This window comes from Panthera uncia, chromosome B1 (assembly GCF_023721935.1).
Source record: "Panthera uncia isolate 11264 chromosome B1, Puncia_PCG_1.0, whole genome shotgun sequence".
Taxonomy (NCBI): domain Eukaryota; kingdom Metazoa; phylum Chordata; class Mammalia; order Carnivora; family Felidae; genus Panthera; species Panthera uncia.
The window spans coordinates 186,993,195-187,018,638 of record NC_064811.1 but is presented as its reverse complement, the minus strand read 5'-3'; the positions used below and the strand labels follow the sequence as shown (position 1 = coordinate 187,018,638).

At 48.5% G+C, this 25,444-nt stretch overlaps 1 protein-coding gene across 2 annotated transcripts in view; it reads right to left on the bottom strand.

The window, feature by feature from the left end:
- Positions 1-25,444, bottom strand: part of DCTD (dCMP deaminase) — a 36,499-nt gene that overhangs the window by 3,821 nt on the left and 7,234 nt on the right. Inside the window, exons 4-6 of one of the 2 annotated variants that reach the window (XM_049631791.1) lie at positions 10,576-10,692; positions 9,199-9,295; positions 6,255-7,640 (exon numbers count right to left, since the gene is read on the bottom strand). The exons of the other annotated variant lie outside the window; for it this stretch is intronic. Of the exons in view, the coding sequence (XP_049487748.1) occupies positions 7,562-7,640; positions 9,199-9,295; positions 10,576-10,692 (293 nt within the window). The 3' untranslated portion in view covers positions 6,255-7,561. Of the gene's footprint in view, positions 1-6,254; positions 7,641-9,198; positions 9,296-10,575; positions 10,693-25,444 lie in introns of those variants that run through there. 2 annotated transcript variants of the gene reach the window in all.

The window sequence follows — 25,444 nt, the reverse complement described above, 5'->3', positions numbered from 1 at the left end:
TAGGTGTGGAAGCCACTGAGAGTCAGGTGTCTGTTAGGTACAGCCGCCTAGACTCCTGATGCCTGCCTGTTCGGGAGAAAATGGGGAAGAGACCGGGGAATACAAAGGGAAGGGCTGTATACGCCATGCACGACTGTCTAGAGGAAGCAGCCCCGTAACAAAACACCCACCAAAAACGTGGACCAAGTGGCATTTTTAACAATACCAGAGACGTAACAGTTTTCATGTGCGAAAGTTAAAATCCAGAACCCCTGCTCAACAGTAAGCATTCTCTGGTGATTTAAGACCTGGAAAGGTCAAGACAGCCCCTAATCAGATGGGTTTAAATGGAAACAACATCTGTGGGTGTTCTGACAAGAGTGTATATTATTGCCAGATTCCTAATTCAAAACCGTATGTAAGAATGCTTAATCTGAAACACTGAAGTTAAAAATATGACATTTAAATAGCAATCTCCCTTCTCTCTCAAAAGATAAATGTGCCCATTAACCCTGCATGCTAACAGGAAGATTTCTTACATTCTCTTTGACCATTTTTTTTCCCCAAGACACTCAAGAGGAAGTCAGTACAGAAAAAATAATTTAGAAAGTGGGCTCCTGAGCAGCGACTTCACTGGATTAAAGTGCAATCAGGTTCATAACTTTTAAACAGAGATATTAAACATGGGGCCCCTGGGCAGCTCAGTTGGTTCAGTGTCCGACTTGGGCTCAGGCCATGATCTCCCAGTTCACAAGTCTGAGCCCTGGGTCCTGCTGTGTGCTGACAGCTCGGAGCCTGGAGCCTGCTTCGGATTCTGCGTCTCCTTCTCTCTCTGCCCCTCCGCCTCTTGTGCTCTGCCTCTCGCTCTCTCTCTCAAAAAATAAACACTAAAAAATAAATAAATAGTAAACGTGGATATTATAGCCCTCTGTGTAAGGTACCTACCGAGCAAACACGTGCGTGGGTTGGGAGGCAATGGGCACAAAGGTACACAAGGCAAAACACCTGCTCTTGTGGAGTTAATCATCTAGTTAGGGCAGGAAGAGAGCAACATGAAAAGTGAAATGAAGTGTTTCAATAACAGTTCTAGACAGTAGAAGAGATGTCATAAAACAGTGCACGATTCATTGCCAAAAAGATTGTTGCTGACAGTAACTGCTATAGGATTTCGGAGAAGAAAAAGGTCATTTTGAGCCGAGAAAGGCCTGGGGAGACTTTAGAGCAGGCAGGATCCCAGCTCAATCTGAAAGATGTATAGGAGTCTGTGGGTGGGCAAAGGAAGTGTATTACTAAGAGCCTCTCAGAGAGGCTGTTTTTAAATCCCTCTCTCTCTCTCTCTCTCTCTCTCATTCTCTCTCTCTCTGAGCTCCTTCAGGATGTTTGGGTGACTAGTGTAGGAAGGGAGGCGCCCAGGGACTCAGGCAGGTGATGCCAAGTTGTAAAGAAACATTAAGACGTTCAAAAGAAAATGCGGCCGAAGGCTGGAAACAACCCAAGCGTCCACCAACAAATGAATGGAGAAACAGAACATGGCACACAATGGAATAGTATTCAGCCTTCAAAAGGAAGGAAGTTCTGACACATGCTACAAGACAGATAAACCTTGAAGGCGTTATTGGCTGAGTGAAAGGGGCCAGTCACAAAGAAAATTCCGTACGATTCCACTTACATGACATACCTAAGTAATCGGATTCACAGAGACACAAAGTAGAAGGGGGGGTGGCCAGGGGCTGAGAGGAAAGGGGAAGGGAGACTTCGTTATTTAATGGGGACAGAACTTCAGTGCTGCAAGCTGGAAAGAATTCTGGGGATGGATCCTCGTAATGGTTGCACGATACGAATGTACTTAATACCACTGAACGATCTGCTTTAAAATGGCAAAGATGGGGGGTGCCTGGGTGGCTCAGTCGGTTAAGCGTCTGACTTCACTCAGGTCATGATCTCACGGTCCATGGGTTCGAGCCCCGCGTCGGGCTCTGTGCTGACCGCTCAGAGCCTGGAGCCTGTTTCGGATTCTGTGTCTCCCTCTCTCTCTCTGACCCTCCCCCGTTCATGCTCTGTCTCTGTCTCAAAAATAAATAAACATTAAAATAAATAAATAAATAAATAAATAAAAGTGGAGAGAGAGTTGGGGTGCTTGGGTGGCTCAGTTGGTTGAGCGTCTGACTCTTGATTTGGGCTCGGGTCACGATCCCAGGGTCGTGGGATTGAGCCCTGCATCAGGCTCCATACTCAGCGTGGCACCTGTTTAAGATTTTCTGTCTCTCCGGGGTGCCTGAGTGGCTCAGTCAGTTGGGCATCAGACTTCCGCTTAGCTCACGATCTCATGGTCCGTGAGTTCGAGCCCCGCGTCGGGCTCTGTGCTGACAGCTCAGAGCCTAGAGCCTGCTTCGAATTGTGTCTCCTTCTCTCTCTGCTCCTCCCCTGCTCATGCTCTCTCTCCCTCTCAAAAATAAAGACTAAAAAAAAAATTTTTTTTAAGATTATCTCTCCCTCTGCCCCTCCCCTTCTCCTGCACGCGCATGAGCACATGCTCTCTCTCTCTCTCTCTCTGTAATACATACATACATACAAACAGAGAGAGAGTAGCAGCAGGTGAGTGTTAGTAGGTCCTGGGGATCAAGGAGAATGGGGCTGGAGGGAAGAGATTTGGAGGACAAGGGCAATAAGGGCTGTGACAGCCCTGGGTCCCACCCACTAATTCCACTACCGAGTGGGGAACAGGTGGTAGAGAAAACCCTTCTCCCAATTTTCTTTGGAAACACCGAACTCAATTTAATTAAGGACCTTTAAAATCTTTTTAAAGCTTTGACCTTGGAGAGGGGGTAAGAACCAGACACCTGCAGGCATTCACTTCTGCCCCCTGCCCGTTCCCCACTGGCCTTACTCACAGGATGTGGACCCTAAAAGTAGACAACTCGACCCCAGAGAACGTGCAGGTCACAGGCACGTTGACAGCATTTTTGGTTCTTTGTTTTAAATACTCACTTACTTAAGTAACCTCTACCTCCAGCATGGGACTGGAACTCACGACCCCGAGGTCAAGAGTCACACACTCTTCTGATTGAGCCCGCCAGGTGCCCACCCCCCCTTTTTTTCTTAGTATTTGGGTAGCGTTTTATCCGGCTTAGCAAAGAGGTCGGCAGAGCCAACCCAGCAGGACGTCGCCATCCACATTGTCGCACCCGTTCAGGCGCTGGCCCTCCAGCCCCCGAGGGGCTCCTCAGGGAGGGCAAAGTTCTGTGCTTGAGAGCCACCGCGTGACAAACCCGGCTGGCGGAAAGTTGGGCCGACCTTGGGTCCCTGCATCTCCTTGTCGCTCCATCCCATCCAACAACCTACTGAAAAAAGTTTTAGAGCGTGAAAGAAATGGGCTGGAATAAACTTTGCAAGTACCAACTGTTCTCCATACAGTGATTATTAGCGGTCCCGTTGGATCCACCAGTCTGTTGAGTTCAACGACAGGGAAAGGTTGTATGTGAAGGTAGGCCACCATTTTACACGAAAAAATAAAAACATTTTTGTTCTCTTCAGATTGTCTGTCCCGTGACGGGGTGTAGAAAACGTCCACTCTGAGGCTCATTATTGGATGCATTTCGGTGTGGAAGTTACCATCTGGTAACAGAGTCAGTGGAAATTAAGGACACAGTGGTAAGAAAACTTGTTAAGGAGATAAATTCTTTAAATCACTGCTTAGGAATTTACTCCTATATCAACTTGGAAAAAAATTTTTCTGAAAGGGAACGCACGTGCGCGGGTAAAGGGAAGAGACAGAGAGAGCGTCTTAAGCGGTCTCCATGCTCAGCACCGAGCCCAACTCGGGATTCGATCTTGTGACCCTGAGATCACGACCTCAGCCAAAATCATGAGTCGGACGATTAACCTACTGAACCACCCAGGTGCTCCAACTTTTAAATTTGTTTTAATTGCTTAAAAACATTTATTTATTTTTGAGAGAGAAAGAGACAGAGCGCAAGCAGGGGAGGGGCAGAGAGAGAGGAAGACACAGAATCGGAAGCCGGCTCCAGGCTCTGAGCTGTCAGCACAGAGCCTGACGTGGGGTTTGAACCCACGGACTGGAGATCATGACCTGAGTGGAAGTCGAAGGCTTAACGGACTGAGCCACCCAGGCGTCCTCCAACTTTTAATTTCTAATCAAAATAGTCTTTAGTGGATCAGGGTGTAGAACTACTTTATTATTCAAAATACAAATGAGCATTTCTTCTAGAGGAGCCACTTTGGTAAGTCAGAAAGTAAACAATGAATCCTAGTACCAGGAAAAAACAAAAAACAAAAAACGTTGGCCAAGTTGGGCTTCATCAAGCGAGCAATTCTATTCTTGTCCTACCCAGCCATCTAGGCCATGTCTAACTGTAAATAGGAGCCACCAGAGAATCCACCTGCTGGCAGGTGGGTTAGAAATCTCTAATTTCTTAGAGATGCATATACTCTCACGGCGAAATGGCTTTGGACCCCTGCAGCAGTTACAAGGGAAAACTAGGGCTAGCTTTAGGTCTTTTCAGAATTCTTGGGCACCCCTCAATGGGTAGGAACGTGTTAAGCTTTTTCCTCTCAATGTGATCCTGGATCCCAAAAGTCCTGGGCTCAGGGTTATTCTGCCCTGCCTCCGCCAACCATCGGGGGGCGCCAGCCATCAGGGGGCGCTGGGCCCTTGAGCTCGGCTCTGCCCACTGAGTCTTCGGCAAGGCCTCCTGGCTAAGAACTTGCTAAAACTGCCCATTTTTTCAGTGGCCTTACGTTAAAAAACAAAAACAACCGAGTCATGACTATTAAAGCTTCTTACCAGTGTTGCAAATAGACCTACCTTCTCGGCATCCTTGGGCCCTCCTGCAACAATCTATCCTTCCACCGAAATATTTTTGACCCTCAGGTGGATGAGGACATCGGCAGATCAGAAATTATGCCCGGCACACCGGAAGTTTAGATCACTGGTGGTAGAAGCCTACGTTTTTATTCAAGCTCCTCTCAATTTTCCTTTATACGCTTGTTCCTCATTTGCAATTTAGGAAAAGATGGCTAATACATTATATCACTTTCGTTGCTGGGTCTTGTTGGGCTTCGGAAGTCTTTAAGGACAGACTCGTTAAAAAAAAAAAGAAGAAAAGCATAAAATGTGTCAGGGAAATGGAGTTCCTATAATTTCACTCACAAATTTTGCCTTTTAAATGTAGTTCTCCTGCCGACAGTCCAGTGAAAGATGGTTTCCTTATTGTCATTTATTAGCCGTGACAGGTAGCAACACTGCTCTCAGATATAGTCTCCCTTTGCCACAATTATCTAGTAATGCCCGCAAGGCAGAAGACTGCTCAACCCTCCTTCCTTCTGGAATGCTTTTCCCAAAGGCAACAGTTCAAAGCAAACCTCTATTAACTGGAACACCGACATCTGCAGAATTCTCTGGACAGGAAGATCCCACTACTCCTATAGTGATACCAGACGCGAAGACATACTTACACTCCAGTCGCCAGGAAATCAAGGTCAGCAACCAGTCTATATGTGAAGCCTTACATACCCACACGGAGAGGATCACCACCACATAAACCACCCAACCACACTGGATAGACGTACTTCCTTCTTAGCAAGGATCTTTCCTTGTTAAACCCGTCCCAACAGGGGAAAAAAATTATTTTTTTCCCCTGCTAAAATTCAATGTAACCAATGGGGACAAGATACAGTATCGAAACGAAATAAATTAGATGCACTACTGGCTTATTAGTCTGCCGACATATTTACGGACGTGACATAAAACTTACACTTTTTGCTAACAGGGCTCACAACTCATAATGTACAGCCACCTACAAATCTAATACATTTTCTATCTTTAAGTATCTTCACTGATTTCTTTCTTCTACATACCTTTTGTTTCATGCATTTTGGAGCAGAAGGCAAGTGGTTTGGGAGAGATAAGAGAAAAAAATGGAGGAGAGAAAAGAAGAGAGATTTAGAGAATAAGGTGAAGAAGACAGCAGAAGGAGAGTGGGAAACAGAGGTGTCACGGGAGGGGGAAGCCTGGGGCCCATCGGATGGCCTGCGTGAGACGAGGGCACAGAGATAGATAAGTGAGCCTTTCTTAACACCTTCAACTTGGTCCATAAGGAAGGGTCGCCCATCCACCCTGGGGACAGCACCCTTACCTCCAACTGCTCTCCGAGCATGAAAACATATGCCGTGTGTTTCACAGACAACACAGAAATGACAGAAACGGAGAGCTAAAGACACGATTACACTATAAAAACGAACATACTTCAGTGTGGTGGATTTTAATAAGATTTTAATAATATTGGTAAGGAGCCAAGTTACAAAGACGTCCTGGAATACAGAGTACAAAACCTCAGAGACAAAACAAAAACTCATGAGAACACAAGAGCGCTTGAAAACGGTAATAATCTCCAGGATAAAGAACCCATTTTTCTCAACAAAGCTACCAAGTGTGTTTAATAAAATCTAAAGGAGCGTCAAGACAAGGCGCACAGCCACGCCCCCAAGGCCAGCCACGCCCCCGAGTCTGGGAAGACACTGGGGAGGTGTGCTGCTGGAGGCTCGGCGGCCAGGAGCCAGGAGCACAGAGGAGCTCCCATTACCAGCAGATCTGGACTATAAACCGACTGGAGGCAGGCTGGATTTCCTCCCATCTCACTTACAGGGTGGGAATTCATTTATTCCCCGGTTGGACAGCAGCCTTGGCCATGAACCGTGTTGGCACGTGGAGGCGCAGCGACTCTTCCCACACGATGGAGGAAGCTGGTGCGCGCACCACCTCGGTCCCCGCAACCCTGATGCCCCAGCAGGCGCGGACTTGGGGGCGAAGAGGGGAGACAGGCTGTCTCCTACAGGAACAACTCATTGTTCAGAGAAGCTAATGTAAGAGCTCTGCGTGATGAGCACACTGAAATTAAGAACCAAGAACAGGGGTCCCCACCTCCCCCAAGAAGAATGTGCCATTACACGGTGGGCTGCAGGACAGCAGAAGCGGAGGAAGTGTCCCCCGCTCAGGAGTGCTCATCATTTCTCAGGACAGATATGCTATCCTGCCTAGGGTTTTTGGGTGGGTGGAGGGGGTTTCAACTCCCTGAAGCAAATCTTCCTCATTAGCTACCGTCACGTGGGTCCTATTTTTGACTTTTTTTTTTTCCAAGGGCACTACATGTTCTGCTTCATTGGGGCCAGATGTTCAAGTCAGTGTGTCTGATCATCCTGCCAGGAACACGACAACAATTATTTATTTGTCCTTCCGGCACCTGTAGCAGCGAGAACCAGCTGTGAAATGCAGGGGAGCCACCAGCGTCCTAAGCAAACCAGGACACGGAGTGGGAGGCCACTCCTGCCCTGTGCGACAGGCCATCTACAGGCTTCTTTACTTTAAACCCTAAATCAATAGTTTAAACAGATGCAGATTCCACGTGACAAGAAAGACAGGAAGATTTGAGGCTTTATATTCTTTAGATGTCTACTTTTGCTGTACTGACCATTAAAAAGTTATGTGTAACTTCAAGATGAAAGGCATTAGCAGCTTCTTAGGAGAGGATAATCCCAATCTTTTGGAGATTTAATGAGATGTAACTCACTGAAGCTTCTGGCTCGGTCTGCTGTTAATTGAATCAAAGTCAATGACAATCTTGCTGCACTTTGGTGTGAATTTCCTAAACATAAGAAACAAAATATATAGAGATATTATCCAGTGAGTAGTTTAAAGCAATTTGTTTACTTTGGCTTAACCTACATTTTCTGTGGGGAGGAAAAAATTTCCCGGGATTCACTTGATATCTTATCTCTATAGGAGCCAATTATAGTGCACCCTACTGAGAGGGACACGAACCAGAAAAGACTAAGACAAAAAAAGGAACACATGGGGTGGCTCGGTCTGTGTGTTCTCCAGCCAGCTGAGTTCATGAATTATCAGGGAGTCAAAGGATTTCTAACAAGTTAGCTGCACAACATGACACACGATCACTAGTTTTCCCACCAGATTTATCTTCCTTCCTAGGAAATTTCTGCAGCCAACCTGGAATCGCTCAAAAGCAAAAAAAAAAAAAAACAAAAAAGCAAATTTTCCTTTGCCTCTTGTACACAGCAAAAAACCCAGCCAGCTTTAGTGTGGAGTAATTTTTAAAGTCACATTTTAAAGATGCAGAAGTAAAATAAACCCGCTATATATTTTTACTCATTGATGTACCTTCTTAAAACAGTTAACAGGACAATATTTGCGGACTGACTGTATTCTTTTAAAAACCAGTAAACAGTGAATATCTAATTATCATTATTATGCAAACAATCTGCATGTAAAGTCTCATAAGGCAAAGCAATTCAAGAGATCCATCACATCTAACCTCTATCCCTAGTGATGAACAGAAGTACGTTACTAATTACAGCACCCCACTGCTGACCACAAATACCGCAAAGGAATTGCTTTGAGAGCTTTCAGTCTCAAACGAAGTTTCTTACCATGAATCGAAGGTGGTAGAACTTCCCTGCAAGTAAACATACCTCCCAATCTTTGCCTAGCAAAGATAAGCACAAAGGTCGAAATAACTTCAAATCTCCATTTAAAATGTTGTTGTAAAAAGCATTTTTACATGGTGTTTCAACCTAGTGGGTTACTTGCATCCTAAATTTTCAATGCCGGAGTTGTTACATTTGCAAACTTTATAGAAGTTTAACGTTAATATGGTAAAACTTGTGGAGTTTAAATTTTCTCCCTACTAGAATAATTTTAGTCCAAACCCCAGAAAGCTACTAATATTTAAGGGCAAGATCATTCCGCAGATCATCTTCAGATACTTCTGTCACTGCTCTTAAAAATCTACCCCTAGGGGCGCCTGGGCGGCTCAGTCGGTTGGGCGTCCGACTTCAGCTCAGGTCACAATCTCGCGGTCCGTGAGTTCGAGCCCCGCGTCGGGCTCCGGGCTGATGGCTCAGAGCCTGGAGCCTGCTTCCGATTCTGTGTCTCCCTCTCTCTCTGCCGCTCCCCCGTTCATGCTCTGTCTCTCTCTGTCTCAAAAATAATTAAACATTAAAAAAAAAAAAATTAAAAAAAAAAATCTACCCCTAAAATAACGTTGAGATCCTTGGCCCATCACACGTAAAACGAGGCTTCCAAGCGTGGAAGTCAGGCATCACAAGTAGAAATGAAACATCAACGAGGTCAAATGTTTCTTCAGTAGGCCTTCGACGACCTTTACCCCAAGCCCTTCTGCTTACCTGAAGGCCACCCCAGCCATATCAAACAGGAGCCTCGCGGCTGTGGTCTCATCGCTATCGTGGTACTTATCAGATATGAAAATAACTTCTTTGATACCTTTGACACCGAAAGAAGCCCCATTAGTATATGCACAAATAGATACGGCAACAGAACACAGACATATACCTAGCCCTGTCGTGTCTATGATTAATCACCTTTTCCCAGTTGCTTATACACAGTGTCCAGTTACTGAAATACGTATCGGCCACTTTCCAATACGGCAGACGATGTTACCTTTAACCTGCCCTCCAGTCTTTATAGATTTTTTTTTTTTTAACACATGCAAAGTAAAAACATGTCAAGTAGTCGAGCCTTGATCCGATTAACAAAGTTTCTTTACTGCGGGCAAATACTCTTTAGTCGCAAGACAACTTCTGTCCGCTCAAGAGGCTGATGCAGGGGAGTGGACATGTTGGAGAAAATCGGAGGCAAGTGCCATCGTGGTTCCCAGAATGGTTCTGCAGACCAATTCCAGCCAGCTCCATGGACAGCAGATTTGTTTTCTTTTCCTGTCCCGCAGGGCAGGGCTAACAGGAGGGCACCTGATACAACCACCCCGCTCCTCCTCCAGCCCCTGAAGGGACCACAGGAAGCTGGGTACACGCTGGCGGAGGAAAACTCCACGACGTTCTTTAACAGGGGCCGGCCTCTGAGTCTGATATCACCACACCTCTTCTCCTCAGAGACCCCGGGCTCATGATGAACAGCCCCTTTAAACCACACATCTGGCTAACATGATAAGTCTTTAAATCTCAAGCTGAGAGCTTTATGGAGATAAAGTGTGGCTGAATCTTAGATGTGACAGTATGAAAAAGGTGAACTATTCAGAATACAATGGTGTAGATTTATGGTAACTGTAGCGTAAGGAAAACTTCAAGTAGTACCGTTCGAGTCTTATGACATTTATATGCGAAGATACGTTTAGGTCCTAAAAGATCTACCATATATTAATACAAATTAAAATTGCATATGCAGCCTCCCAGCTGACCTTGCTTCTGACGGAAGTTCATTCCTCTCCCTCCCCCTAATCTATGCACAATATGTCAGAGAACAGTAAATTGACGGTAATTATATGCAACGCCGGTGTGGTTTTTTAGCAGCTTGCAGTTCAAGTTGCAAACTAAATTGAAAACATGCTAAGAATCGCAGAGGATACAATTAGTCTTAGAAGACCTGGCACCGTTCAAAACCAAAACACAGGAAATACCTTGCAAGGTTGATAGTGCAATTAATTTCGATCCAAACAATAACAATTTAAGACCAAGCACTTTCGCAATAAGCCGCCGATGAGCGGGCAGCAATGCAAATGTGACAAATGGAACCGGCCCAGCTCCTACCTGCCTGGATGATGAGCTTAGCACATTCATTACAGGGAAACAAGGCAACGTACATAGTACAGCCTTTCACGTCGGCCGAGTTTTTGTTCATGATGGCATTCAGCTCGGCGTGGCACACTGCGGGTTCGAAAGAGAAAGAAAAGAAAAACAGCATAACTCACGAGGAACGTACCAACGCTGCCGGAGCATTCCACTCGCCCCTCTGAAGAAGACGCATGGAACAAACTCGATTTTTAAAAAAGTGATTAGAAACGGAAAGCACTGAGAATACCAAATGAGGGCCGCGTGGTCTAACAGGTTGGCTTTTAGCAGTAAAACCGTTCAGGGGGGGCTGCAGCCCTGGGTCTGTAAGCACCTGGCTCGGCCAGGAGGGGCCAAGGTCAAGTATCTCCACCCACCCTAAGCACGGCAACAGCTCATGGCTCCACAAGACCCTGGGGTATGGAACTGCACGCATAAAACGGCTCATTTGTGCGTTGCTACTCACATGCAAGGATATTCGCGGCGGCCGTTACGAGGGCAGGGTGCGATTTTAAGAGCAAGAGAACCAGGAAGTGAAGCTGAGTATTTCTATCCCGAGGCATCCGCTTCACCCCATGGATCTCGGCCCACATACACACAAGAAAAATGCCGGCAGACAACCAGCGGCTTTTCGTTTAGAAGGAAACATTCATCCACTTAATGAAACGTCAAGTTCTTGCCACACTGGCCCGTTCCGGCAGCGATCCCCACACAGCGATCCCCACATGGGCCTGAGTTCAAGGGTGAAAGGAGCACCGCCTCTCCTCTCCCACACCTGGAAGCCCACCTATCTTCCCCAGCCGTTGGCCAGGTGCTCCCACCTCCTAAGCTTCAAGGTGCCCTCTCCTCAAGGGAGCACTACTCCCAGCCCTGATTCTGTTTAGAATCCCCTGCCCGCTCAGTGAGGTGGCCGCTTTGCCCTCTTCTGTCGTTATTCAAGTTTCTGGGTGCATCGCTCAAACTGTATCATAATCTGCAAACTCGTCTGCACTTGTCTGGGGTGTGGCCTGCCTGGGATGTGGATTTCTAAGAGAATCGCCCGCATGATTCTCATGTGCAGACACGTTTCAGAAACACTGCGTTGCAGAATCCTCTGGTAACTCCAAAGGGACTTAACACACACTAAGCACACAAGCGGTAAAATAAATGTCTGTTGAACAAATCAACGACAATCTGGCCGTGGTCCAAATCATACAAAACTGCCAGAATTATAAATATGGGGGGCCCCCCACCTTCTCCAACCCACCAACCTTCTACATTTAACACCCTCTTCTGGGAGTACTGAAGCTTTAAATGAAGAGCAGCCTAAGCTCGTGGCTCTTGTCCATATTAGCTGTGACACACTCGGTCCCTGAATCGGTATTAATATGGCTCAGCCATATTAATTATTCTGGCTCAGCCAGGATAAAGCCCCTGGCCCACCTTCCGCCCCGGGGCCGCCCGCTTTTCAGGTACTGGTAGAATTGCGATGCCCGCCTGTGCCCCTGTCCTGGGGCCCTCTCAGGAAGCGTTGGGAGGGCTCCTTTTAGTCTCTGAATGCCACGACTGAGGGGGTCTTGGTCATATGTGTGGAAATGAACAGTTGCCGGGCATTGTAAGAAATTCTAAAAAATAAATAAATAAATAAACTGCGCTTAATCAGATCACAGCCCATTGGAGAATAATCCCCGCCGGCCACAGAGGGACCTGGGCCACCATCCCCGAGATGCCACGAGAGAGAAAAGAAAGGCTCCCAGGCTCAGTGGCTGTGAGGACACTGGCCTCAGAGAGGCCCCTTTTGGCCCCCATTTACATCCCTGGTGACGGGGTTGTTCCCAGGCTGGGATTAACAACGGCTCCCTGTAAAAAACAATTAGATGTAATTGTTTCTTTTATTTCCCCCTCGAGGGCAGAGACCAGTCTTCTAGGTTCTTTGCAACTCCCCCAGAGTCCAATGCGGTGCCATGAACATAATGGGTGTTAAATATTTATTGAGTGAATAAAGGAGGAAATGCAGATTCCAATTATTGACGGTGACATTGGGAAATGCAGGAAGTCCTCTTAAATTCAAATATCAAAACTATGCTTTCCCATCTAATAAATATTTTTTGATGGTGCTGGTATTAATATTCAGAACTACAGAGTTTCCGAGTCTGTTAGGAAACACTATTCTATTGCTTTCGTTGGAATCTCTAAAAATGGTCACAGTGACTCCAACTGTCTTCCCCTAATTCATCTGAGGCAGTTTGGGGACAAAATTTAACATCGTGTGGTCTGGATTCATTAATGAAAATTACCATAGAAACAGGTTCTCGGGGGCGGCATCCGACATCCCCGTATAAAGGGTGGTCTACAGAAAGAATACACGGGGTCACAAACAGACTTCCTTTCTCTCAGCTACAAAATCTTGTTTGTTGGAGAGATGTGAGGTCTACTGGGCACTACGACACTCAGGAGGCCCTCCAAAAGGGACCACTCCAAGTCCCCAAACCCGCGGATCCAAAACTGGACGAGACGAACGCAAAGCTCCAGTGTTCCATCCACACTTGACTTCTCTCGCTCATCCCTGTGCCCCCTCAACTTCGGTCCTGACAAATGCCCCCTCCAGCCTTCCCCCCAGAACCCCTGGCCCGCCAAACCTATCTGATGAACACCAGTTTCCAGGCTGAGGAGGGAAACCCCAGCCCAACCCTGCCCGGTGATTTGCAAACTCCTCACGTCTGTCTGTCTGTCTGTCTGTCTGATCCTGATGTCTGAGACGTTTCTGGCCTGGCACTGGCCTCTGAGGTCCGCGCTCCACACGACCTCTGCGGCTCTGACGCTTGGCCTCCCGTCCAAAAGCGCCCTGCGTTTCCCTGCAAGACTGACCCATCGACAAGGCACCATCTGGTCAGGCCTCGGGCCCCCACCGCGTCCTCACTGAGGAACGGGCAGACTCACGTGACTGTCCGTCGGATTCATTTACGGTAGGCCGGTCAGAGTGGGGTCTGAGGATTCCTTTCACCACCAAATGCCAGGTGATCCCCAAATCTGCCTCGGGCCACAAAGAGCAGGCTGGCCTGTGAAGGGCTGGCCCCAGGGCTCTGGCCAGCCTGACTGCAGGCTGAGAACCTTCCCTCTACTCTCCACCTCCCAGGCAGGGGTGGAGGAAGCGGGAGCTTTGCAGTCAGCACCAGGGTCAAGGCCCAGCTGCCCCTTGAAGCTGTGTGACCCTCACCGAGGCATGTGCGTGCCTTTGGCTGGCAGGAGGAAGCGACGCTGAGAAAGTGAACTGCCGAGGAACTAAATAAAAGCGAGTTTTGCAACACCAGGTAATCTAATTTTTAGCCGTTTGCTCATGTCCAGTTTCCTCCTTCCATCCACTAGAACAGCTGGTTCTTCTCCAAGACAGGCTCTCGATGGCAAATCACGAGGCCCCGCTCCTGAGGCCCAACGGCCTCGTCCCCGCGCCGCGTCTCTCCGTTACAACCGTGGCCTCGGTCTCCACTCTGACCGAGCCATCTTCTCAGCATTTTCCTTTCGAGATGAAACTGTCCTGTCTACAAGCGCTAGGCTAATTCATTTTTAAAATTATCATCTCTTGGGGTGGCTGGGTGGCTCAGTCGGTCAGGCATCCGACTGCGGCTCAGGTCATGATCTCGTGGTTTGTGAGTTCAAGACCCACATCGTGCTCTCTGCTATCAGCACAGAGCCCGCTTCGGATCCCCTGTTCCCCCCCTTCTCTGCCCTTCCCCTGCTCTCGTGTGCACTCTCTCTTTCAAAATAAATAATAATAAATAAAATAATCATCTCTTCACCCAGTAATGAACATAAGCTCGAGTTTTCACTAAGTCAATCCTTTTCAAACTGTAGGTCAAGAAATAAGTTTACTGAGTTACAAACAGCTTTTTCATCCCTCTTTTTAGTGAAATGTTTGAAAGCAGAAGAGATCTGCATGTGTCCACATGACAGAGGTTAAGTGCTGTTCCCAAAAACTGTTTCAGGTGTGTGTGTGTGTGTGTGTGTGTGTGTGTGTATTTCAGGTGTGAGCTATGTGTGCTGGGTTGCCATGTAAAAAGTATGTAACTATGGAAACCTGTTGACCTCTGTAATATGTTAGTAACATTTACAATCATTGGCGGGGGTGGGGGGGTAGGTGGGAGGGGGAAAGGCCCTGATTTATAGAATCTGCTGATTTTGGGGGTGTGAATACTCCCACGTGGCCAATTTCAAGCTCTCGACAGACAGACAGTTGGGAAGATAGAGCGCTCAGATGAGCTGGGGAAGAGCCAGCCCTCACATACGCCCCTGGACGGCCTTATCTTCACCAAAATGCAGTCTCCCTCCGGTTGCCATCTCCGGATGGGCCTGCTCGCCAGGCCCATGCTTACGGCCAGCTCTCCACTCGAAACCCTCTCGGGTGCGCACCAGGCCCTGTGGAGTCTCTTATGTTTCTGGGGGTCCTTTTCCTTCTCTTGTCTTTTGGGGCCTTTCCCAAGGTCCGGTCCTGCTCTTGGATTTTTTTTCCTGTGGTCACTAAGAATCCATGCATTTGTAGATTCTCAGAGGGCGGATCTATCGGTAATACCCTAGGATCTGCATTTCCAAACCACCTTCTCTCGGGCCTTTGCCTCAGGTGTTCTGAGGCTTCTCCGTAACTCTTCTCACTATGATAAAACACTCCACAGATATCTGACAGCAATAAATGAAAGAATAAATCGATCTTTTCCCAGTGCCAGCATTTTTATTGTGTTGCCCGGGAATAACTACGTCAAGAGCTGCAGAGAAGTAAGAGCAAAAACCAACCAACCGGGAGAGGTTCTGTTCGTGACCTTGAGATGAACGTAGTTTTTATACTTATAGCAGGAATAGGACCAAGTATCCCAAACATACACAGGCCCTAGGAGGTATTATACCTCAATTGTCCAAAAAAAAAAAAAAAAAAAAAAAAAAAAAAAAAGGACAAATTTTCCAACTATCTACCTAGAATTACTCATCTCTGACTCAGTTATAAGCAGAAGAAATCTCCAAGTACAAGTATATTTCATAAGCACAGAGGATGACACACAACCTTTCAATTATTCTCAACATTGTTGAAAAGGAAAAGAATCAACTGCTGGAAAATATCAGATTAATGCTTATAAAGTTCTTGATTGCCAGAAAGAGAACCTCTATTTCAGGTAATTATAAGACAATTCATATGCTGTGGTCTTTTTTTTTTTTTTTCTTTTCTATTACTAACTGTCAGAATTCAGAACTGCATTAACCTTGGACCACTGAGAAGAGATTGTATAATTAGAAAACTGTATTTTTCAAATTCCCTCTTCCTAGGGCTTGATTAATCCTCACTGTCTCATGTAGGCGGTTCTCTAGAAGTTTGACAAATTAACAGGATATATTCTATCCTGGCTCGATGTGAGAGACTCACCATTTTATAGACTTGACTTTCATCTCATGTGAGACTAAGACAATATCTGTTTTAGATGGCAGTATTATTAAGGTTACTTAAATAAGTTTAAAAAAAAACCCACAAATAACACTAACCAAAGGCTAACTGCTGCACAAACAGTTTAGCAGCACTAGCGTGGCCCTGGCCTCAGCTGCTCTCCGTGTGCTACCAGGGTGAGAGGGGAAAGGCTGGGCTGGACAGAGGTGGGAGTCGGGAAAACCAAGGTTCTCTTCCTGCTGAAGAAAGTCTCCAGGTTGGTTAAAACTCCTCGTTGTCAGTGGTCCAGGTTGAAGCAGATGACTCGGTCGGGCCTGAGGGGCACTCTGGCAAGGCTGACCTAGAACGTGGGCTCCAGTAGGGGCGGGTCGGAGGTTCACACCGGGAACACCTGCTGCCCCTCGGCAGGTCCCCGCGGTGCCTTCCGCTGACGCTCTCCAGCATGCACTGCACGAGCCTCAGAAAGTCGCTGGGGAGCGGGGTGGGGGGCGGGTCTGCCTCCGCCCCGACTGGGAGGGCACTCGGGCGAGGCGGCCACCCACACGACGAGCATGGGGCAGTTCGCTCACTGCCAGGACACAGGGTCAGGACTCAAGTGCCAAGACGCACGTGGCCTTCCAGGCTGAAAAGGTGGCAGGCTTCACCCTGCAATTAATAATTGACATAGGGGCACTGGGGCTGAGCGTCCGACCTTGGCTCAGGTCGTGATCTTGCAGTTCGTGAGTTTGAGCCCCACATCGGGCTCGCTGCTGTCAGCACAGGGCCTGCTTCGGATCCTCTGTCCCCCGTTCTCTGCACCTCCCCCGCTAGCACGCTCTCAAAATTAAATAATAAACATCAAAAAAAAAAAAAATCATTGACATGAAATGGGGCACCCGAGTTCAAAGCTGACCTATGCGTTTTAAAAAATAACTCAATGTTAATTCTTACAAGATATTCCATTTCCATCCTGATGATGAAGCTGTCGTTATTTCTTGGGGCACCCAGGTGGCCCGGTCGGTTAAGCGTCCGACTTATTTCACCGTTCGTGGGTTTGAGCCCCGCGTCGGGCTCTATGTGGACAGCTCGGAGCCTGGAGCCTGCTTCGGATTCTGTGTCTCCCTCTCTCTCTGCGCCTCCCCGACTCATGCTGTCTCTCTCTCAGGAATGAGTAAACATTAAAAAAATTTTTTCTTTAAATCCTTTCTTGAAATGACGGTCTAAGTGTTTTTATTTCAGGGGTCCTATAGCTATCAGAGTCACTGAACCCCGGCACATCTCTCTGTCGGGGCTCAGGCGCCCTCTTCCCTGTGCTTGAAGCCCCACAGCTTTGAAAAGTCCACCGAGGGGTGTGGCATGTACATCCTCCTCTAACAGATCCATTTAGGGAACTGGGGCTTCTGGAGCTAAAATGGAATTTCAACTACTTATTTCTTAATTATTGAAAGATACCCTGACAGGGTCTCATACATCACTGCCAGCCTCCAAAGGACCCATCCTTCACATCAATAATTTAACAACAGAGTAGCCTCTACATTTAAGCACCCCCCCAACCCACCACCACCCCTACAATATCGCCCCCGAACGTTATCAAATGCTCACTATTACGGCTACCCCGAGATCCAAAGCGAGCATCCCGAGAATTTCGTGCCCAGGCAAGGTCAACTCTCTACCTTATCTCCCCTCCGTCAAGTTTCCACACCTAAAAAGTAGCGACCGGACTCAGTACGAGAGTGTCCGACGGACTGGGGGCAGAGGTGGGGTGAGGAAGAGGGAGAAGCGAGTTAGAAGCCAGTTCATCAGTGCCTGAAGCCAGCCCCAACCACCCAGGCCCACCCACCGCTGGCCCACAGCCTTCCATCTGCCACTTTCTGGCGAGTTCCGAAGCCCAGCTCGCTCTTCAGCCTCTCAGCCAGAGCGCGGCCACCCCAGCCGACGGAGCCTCCCTTTGTACCGGGAGGAAACAGTTTTAAACTGAAGGCATGTGGTGTATGCGTGTCGCGATGAGTTCTGGTCACGGGCAGGGCACCCACAGGGCAGGGCACCCGGCCCCGGCCCCGGCCCCGGCGGAGCTCAGGCCCGGCCCGGCGGGGGACACCCAAGACACATACCCGAGCACCCAGCAAAAGGCTGCAGGCGCCAGGGAAGGCGCACCGAAGAGGTCAAGTGGTGGGAACGGCCGGGAAACGAGGGGTTAAACCTGCGGGCTGGTCGCTAGACGGGGAACTGAATCTGCGGGGAACGGTGCTTCCGTGGGGAAAAGTAGCTGGGTTACGAATGGCATTTCAGAACAGAGTGGGTCTAAACCCTGGGACTGGCCTACACGGGTGTTCCAGTCCCGGCGTCGCTCAAGGACAAACAGGAGGAACAGTGGCCTCCTCCCTGTCTCCCAGGGTTACAACAAGACCCACGTGAGGAGAGCGGCAGGGAAAAGCTTTGGGAACGAAAAAGAGCGCTGCAAGTGAAGCCATGAGCCCCAGAGGCAGAACTGGGCTTGTTTCCTGAGGACGGACGGCCTCAACCCTGGCTGGTCCCCAGTGATGAAGATGCGTGGGGGTCAGGTGCCCGGAGGAGGGTCTTCCGGAGCGGAGGTGACAGGTGATGGGTGACAGGTGACAGCCCGCGTGCCTCACCTGACCACGCCCCAGCCGTTCCACTCCGTGTGCTTAGACGCAAACACCACTGCCCCCTGCACCCCCCCTCCCCCGCCGCGCAGTGGAACGGGGCCTCACAACCTTCTGGCTTTGAGGGACACACGATTCGAGCAGAGAGACGTTCATTATTCCAGCGTGAAGTCTGAGGGTGGGAAAAGGGCAGGTAACAGCGACAACCGCGAGCCTGGAAAACGTCCCGAGTCTGTTCTGCTAGGCCCGTGCCCAGAGGAGGTCTCGGCCAGAGGAAAGGAATTCTGGCCAGGTCTGGGAAGACGGACGTCAGTCACTCACTCAGAAGGTGGCCAAGTCCTCGGGCGCCCGGCGTCCCGGTCCTAGAGCCGCGTTCACACCCATCCCCGCCGGCACATGCCCTGGAGCTGGACCCGAGGCACCCGGTTCTTGGAGCCATCGGCAGAGCCTCTGCTGTCCCCTTGCCTCCTCCCTGCACATCCCCTCGGCCACTCCTCACACGCTGCCTCCCCCACCTGCTGGTTCTAGGTCCCTACACCTCTTGTGGAACCTCAGCCTGCCGGCCTGTGAAATGGACAGCAAAAGACCCGGCATCACAAGGACGAACGTCCGTGAAGAGCACAGCACAGAACCTCTCCGTCCCCGGGCTGCTCAGCTCGGAGACGGAGAACGGACGTTCCTCCCTCCCGGTCTCTCCTACTCTGATCCCCATCCCCTGCCTCCGTCCTCGCTGCCTCTCGCCAAGGCTGCTGGCAGCAACTCATGGCACCCAGGGGAGCCACTTAGCCCCAATGGTAGTGCTTAGGGCTAAAGAGAGTTCTGACTGTGGTGTTTCCATTATTGACAATAAAGCCCCCAGAACTCTAATTACATCGCTTCCCCATGTGCTAAGGGCACACAATCGGGTCAGAGGGAGGAGGGTGTGGAAATGCTGCAGTCCATCGATGGGTAAGCCAGGCCAGCTCCCTTCCTGCCGTTCACGCGAAATACATGTTTGAGGCCTAAAAGCTACTGAAGAAACATGAATAGGAACAGAACGCTAATCGCTGCTTGACAGCTTTGTAATGCAAATATGCGCCACAAAGATCCAAAGCCTCCCTCTTGCATTAATGGCTTTCAAAGGGTAAACTGGGACTGAGCAATGAGCACTGGAATAGGAGTCAGGATGTGTGTGTTCTAATTAATTCCAGCTCTACCAGGCCCGCCTCAGGCAACTCACTGATGCTGTTTCGGCGTGCGGAAAATGGGGCTTAGCCGACCTGACTCAGGCTTCTGAGATGAGACGCGAGCTGGAGACCCTGCCCTACTTTCCCTACTCTGCGCTCCGCACCGCATTCTTTTCCCTCTCCCCGCAGCGTCCAAGCCCGAACCCGCTCACCCCTCTCCTCCCTCCTTGCGGCTGATAACCTTGCCGCATCCTTCACGGAGCTGGGACTGATCACACTGTCACCTGCCACCCACGGACCTCTGTCAGCTGCCCCGCTCGGTGTCCCTCTTCTATCGCTCATCAGTGTGCCCGCAATCTCTCTCTGCTGAACCAGCCCACATCCGTGCTGCAAGAACTAACAAGACCCAGGCCCTCCCCTCGTAGAAACCCTTCTCTTGGCCCCATCTCCCATGCGGCTGCCACTCTAACGTCTTTTTTTTATGTTCTTATCTATTTATTGTGAGAGAGAGAGAGGCAAGGAGGGGCAGAGAGTGATGGAGAGAGAGAATCCTGCGCTGACAGAGCGGAGCCCGACACGGGGCTTGATCCCACGAACTGTGAGATCATGACCTGAGCTGAAACCAAGAGTCGGATGCTTAACTGACCACTGAGCCACCCAGGCGTCCCAAACAGCCTGCTTTCTTAACAACCATCCCAACCCCCTCTCCATACAGGGTCCTGCTTTCCTCGCCTGCTTTTCTTCCTTCAACGGGCTGTCACCTCCCATCCCCACCACTCCGTCAGCACTGCTCTCTCCAATAAGACCTGTGTGTCGCTGACCCCCGAGGACGTTTGTTAGTCTTCAAGGCACAGCTCCCTCCTCCTTAGCGGGGGCTCCGAGCGATCCCTACGAGCAGGCTCCTTCCCCCCCTCCTCCACCCACCCTCATAATGTTGCAGTTCTGAGACCAGCCCTGGGTCCTGCCTCTGCACGTGCTCCCTACGTGCGCTCGCGCATTTCCATGGCAGTGTCACCCGAATGCCACACATGCCCACACTGACGTCTCGGACCGAGACCTCTGTCCCCACTCACACCCCCAACTGACACTTCTACTGGGAGGTCTCACAGACACCTCAAACTTAGGGGCCAAAGCTTCCCCCCAAACCTAGGCACTCAGGCTAGGACTGCCCGGGGGAGTCAGACTCCCTCTCTGAGCCCCGTGTCACCCAGCCCTCTCGATGCTGCCTCCATTCCTCTCCGTCTCCTATCCCCCGGACCACCCACAGGTCCCCCCCACACCAGCTTCATCTTGTAAGTCCAAACTCCCTACCTCCGCCCCCTGCCGGCCCCCAACCTCGCCTCTGTACTCCGTGTGGCCCAAATTCTTTCCCTCCCACAGAAAGTTCCAAGCGCCCTCCTGCCCTCTCTCAGCGAATGTCCTTCCCAGCCCCAAACACTGACCAGCCAACCCTGACCTCCGGGAACCCATCGAATCCTTCAGCTCTCAGCCTAAAGGTCACTTCCTCAGAAAGGAATAAACAACAGCATCTGTTTATTTCATTAACGTCTACCTCCATCACTGTTAGTCTGCCAAGTCCTTGAAAACAGACCTGGTAACGTTTTTATTTGCTAGCGCGGGGTGCTGGCATGGCATGTGCGGAGAGGATGCCGGGCCACGGGTCAACGTCCTCCGAAAAATGTATTGTGATATAAAGTATAGTCGTGACTTTTGGGCGCCTGGGTGGCTCGGTCGACTGAGCGTCCGACTTCGTCTCAGGTTCATGATCTCACGGTTTGTGGGTTCGAGCCCCACATGGAGCTCGCTGCTGTCAGCACAGATCCTCTGTCCCCCTCTTTTTCTGCCCCTTCCCTGCTCGTGCACTATCAAAAATACATGTTTAGAAAAATAAATAAAATGTAGTCATGATTTTTAAAACGGAAACAAGTGACTTGAGAACTCCCCCGTCACCAACAGACAACTCAAACCAATAGAAGAATGGATGATTCCTTAGTATTTATTTCAGTTCCTAGAAAGTTGTAACTCGCTCGCATAAGGAAGAAGGACAGTGAGAGATTCTGCTTCCCTTTTCCACCTAAACCCAAAATTAATGGCATTCTGAACAAAGTCTTTTAATTGCAGAATTAAAAAATTCATGCTCAGTTATCATATTCAATATTTTAAATTTACTGTGGCATCTATCATTTGGAAGAAGCACAGAGACAAAATTCACACCTCCGTTAAGTGGCCGGGACGACCCTCCAGAGCGCGAGCTGAGGGGAGAGTGTGTGCGCCCTCCCGTCTCCACTGCCTTGCTCTCACCAAGACTCTGCATTTATCACGGGATTTCCTGATGCCAGGCAAGCACCCACGTTTCAGTAAACGTGGTCGCACAGACTCACAGAAGGACTTCTGAAGTCCTTCCCTTCCATCTGGTCTAAGACTAACCTCTTCTCTCATACAGTTCTGTACCTGCCTCCTCTCCTCATCTATTTTCCTGCACTTCGATGTGGGGTCCTTTTCTTCACTGCTTATCTTCCAACCTTTCTTCATCCAATGTCTTTGAATCTCCAGGTTTGTGGGGTAACCTATACTCTTCGACTGCCCCCTCCTGCTTGTGCGTCCTGTCTTGTCCCATGTCGATTCATCTTAGGACTGGAGCAGATTTCCAATCGCTGGAGGGAGAGAGTGAATAAAACCTGTTTCTCTCCTTATTGATTTGTCCCCACACATGATGTATACTCTCTCCATGTCACGGCCACCAGCAGCGTTTTACAAATCTGCAGGTTTCCCCCAGTATGGCTTCAGAACCCCCTGGGGCCCCGTGAGCAGAGAAATGGCACTCTAATCCAATGTGATCCAAGCTGTATTGTTGAATTTTTCCTTAGAATTCTAGCACTGAAGGGGTCCTCAGTGATCATTTGTTTCATAAAGATACTGAGAAATAAACAGCAAGTAATATAGTAACATCCCCACAATCACTGGGTATAAACATATCACAACTAGAACCTAAGTTCCAGAAGCCCTGTCCAGGATCCTTCCCCTTGAATCTGACAACTGCTGCTTTAAGCACTGTGGGGACTTTCTCAGCTAACATGTATATTAAAGACAAATATAATTGGGGCACCTGGGTGGCTCAGTCAGTTAAGCATCCAACTTCAGCTCAGGTCAGGATCTCACCATTCATGGGTTTGAGCCCCGCGTCGGGCCCTGTGCTGGCAGCTCGGAGCCTGGAGCCTGCTTCAGATTCTGTGCCTCCCTCTCTCTCTGCCCCTCCCCCGCTGTCTCTCTCTCTCAAAAATAAACATTAAAAAAAAATTGTAAAGACGTATATAATCTCATCTAAATATAAAACAAAAGTCCTATGAAGTAAATGTAAAAAGCGATACAAATATCCATAAAAAATCTCTAGGAACCAGGTTTCACTGCATATTTCCAGGACAAACAATATACACATATTCCATTTTGGTACCCGTATCAACAGGGTGTAGGAAAGAGAGATTCTTGATGAAAAAAATTCAAAATAAAATAAAACCTTAGTAATTCAGACCGATTTCAGAGAAGATCAGCCCAAATCAGCAAAACAGATAAAGAACAGATCAAGAGAATAAAGACTAAGGCAGCTCATCATTGTCAGGTCTCCCCTGGAACCCCACTGCATGGTGGCCCAAAGTTCTAGACAAAGACTTATCGGAATTAAAAAATTTGAAAAAGTTATATTTATCACGAGGAATAACGGCGGGGGTGGGGGGGGGGGGGGCGCCTGGGTGGCTCAGTCAGTTGAGCATCTGACGTCAGCCTGTAGTTTCTGAGTCTGAGTCCCGCATCTGGCTCTGTGCTGACAGCTCAGAGCCTGGAGCCTGCTTCAGATTCTGTGTCTCCCTCTCTCTCGGTTCCCCCCACCCCGCCATTCGTGCTCGTTGCTCTCTCAAAAATAAATAAACATTAAAAGAAAATTAAAAACAGCAAAAAACAGGAATATCCACTTGCACTCAATTAATGTGCTCACATACGTAAAAATCTAAAACAGATTGAAGGTGACCCTGAAATTTTATTGGTACTATTAAATTTCCCAACAAACCGTTTATTTTGAGAGACGGTACAAAGATCAAACTTCAGCCCACTTCCCGTTCGTTAACTTGGAAATCACTACCCTTGGATTATTTAAGGTTTGAATACAAATTTCCATGAGGTAAACTGGTTCTTTGTAAAACGAAAGACAAATGCCGTGTATTTTTATGAGAAGGTTGGATGCCCAGAGATGAGCATTTTAGCTTTTCTTGCATATGCTTCTCAGGACTTAACCTGTTCCTATCTATACATGCTTTGTAGATATTCCTAGTGAAATAGTAATCTCTAGCTCTTCAAAAACAATTAGCCCTGAATCTATAGATTAAAACACGCAGATAAACGGGCTCCCGGCTGGCTCAGTTGGTGGAGCACACAACTCGATCTAGGGGTCGTGAGCGGGAGCCCCACATTGGGCGTAGAGATTACTTTAAAAAAAAAAATACATAGATAAAAATCTAATAAACTAACCCCCCAAAATCATGATGTATTCTTAAGACCATTTATAAACAGCTACACCTGAACGTGAAATACGCTTCCATCAAGCTGATTAATTTCCAGGGGGAGCCTCCGACATAGGCAGTTATATTTCTACGATTTGTCTCAAGCATCACACAATGAAACCTGAGTTGGCCCCTTGATTCATAAAAATAATCTACTTTATTTCTTTCTGGGGTACAGTCGCTCAAAGGTTTCCCGTTGACTATTCGTTATTTGGTACAAAAGGTCCTCCCGGGGCCCACGGTCAGGGACACGGCTGCGAAAAGGCCGAGCAGGGGAGGGGCGGTGGAAAGCCGCGACATGAAATTAGAATTCTGTAGGAAAGGAAACAGCAACTCATCAAACCCACGGATCTGCCTAACAAAACCGGAGGGCGTTCAATTTCAGCCGGCTGAAGGAACAAATTTGATCTTAATTACGAAGAAGCTCTTACAAGTTTTGAGGAAGTCACAGCTTAAGAAGGATCAGCCGCCTAACTTCTTGATAAATTAGTTTCTCAGGACTAACCTTTTGGATGCCGAAGAAATACATCACACGCGTGGCAGTCAGGAAAATGTCAGTGTTCAAGGGGGTAAGGTAAATGGCTAAGTAATCACTGAAATGACATCTCTGCATGCTTAACAATATGCTAAGTCTGAAAAGTAAAGACTAAATTTAAATATAAAGTTTAAAGAAGCTCCACCATGCACTGGCAAAACCGATCAAAGTTGCCGTGCTGAACAATGCCTTTAATTAACTCCTCCCCAGCATGATATCCTCTTCTGAGTTTTCCTACGGAAATATGAACGGACCCTGGAAGGAGCCCCACGTCTCCATTTCTGCCTGATGCATCTCGACTGTGGCCACCACCCACTCTGGGCACATCGGAACCATGGTCGCCTCCATGATGAGCAAGTGGGATGCGGCAGGCAGAGCGATCCTGGCTTCTCGATCGATTGGGACAGAAGAGGCGGCCAGGCAGAGAGGCAATCTTACCCGCACATCCCTTACCAACAGGAAACGACATAACAGTAAAACACAGGCGAGCTGGATGAGCACTGGAACTACTATTGAAAATGGGAAGCCTGGTTTTTCTTTGAACTGTTTATTTATTTATTTTGAGAGAGAGAAACCCAGAGTGAGCAAGC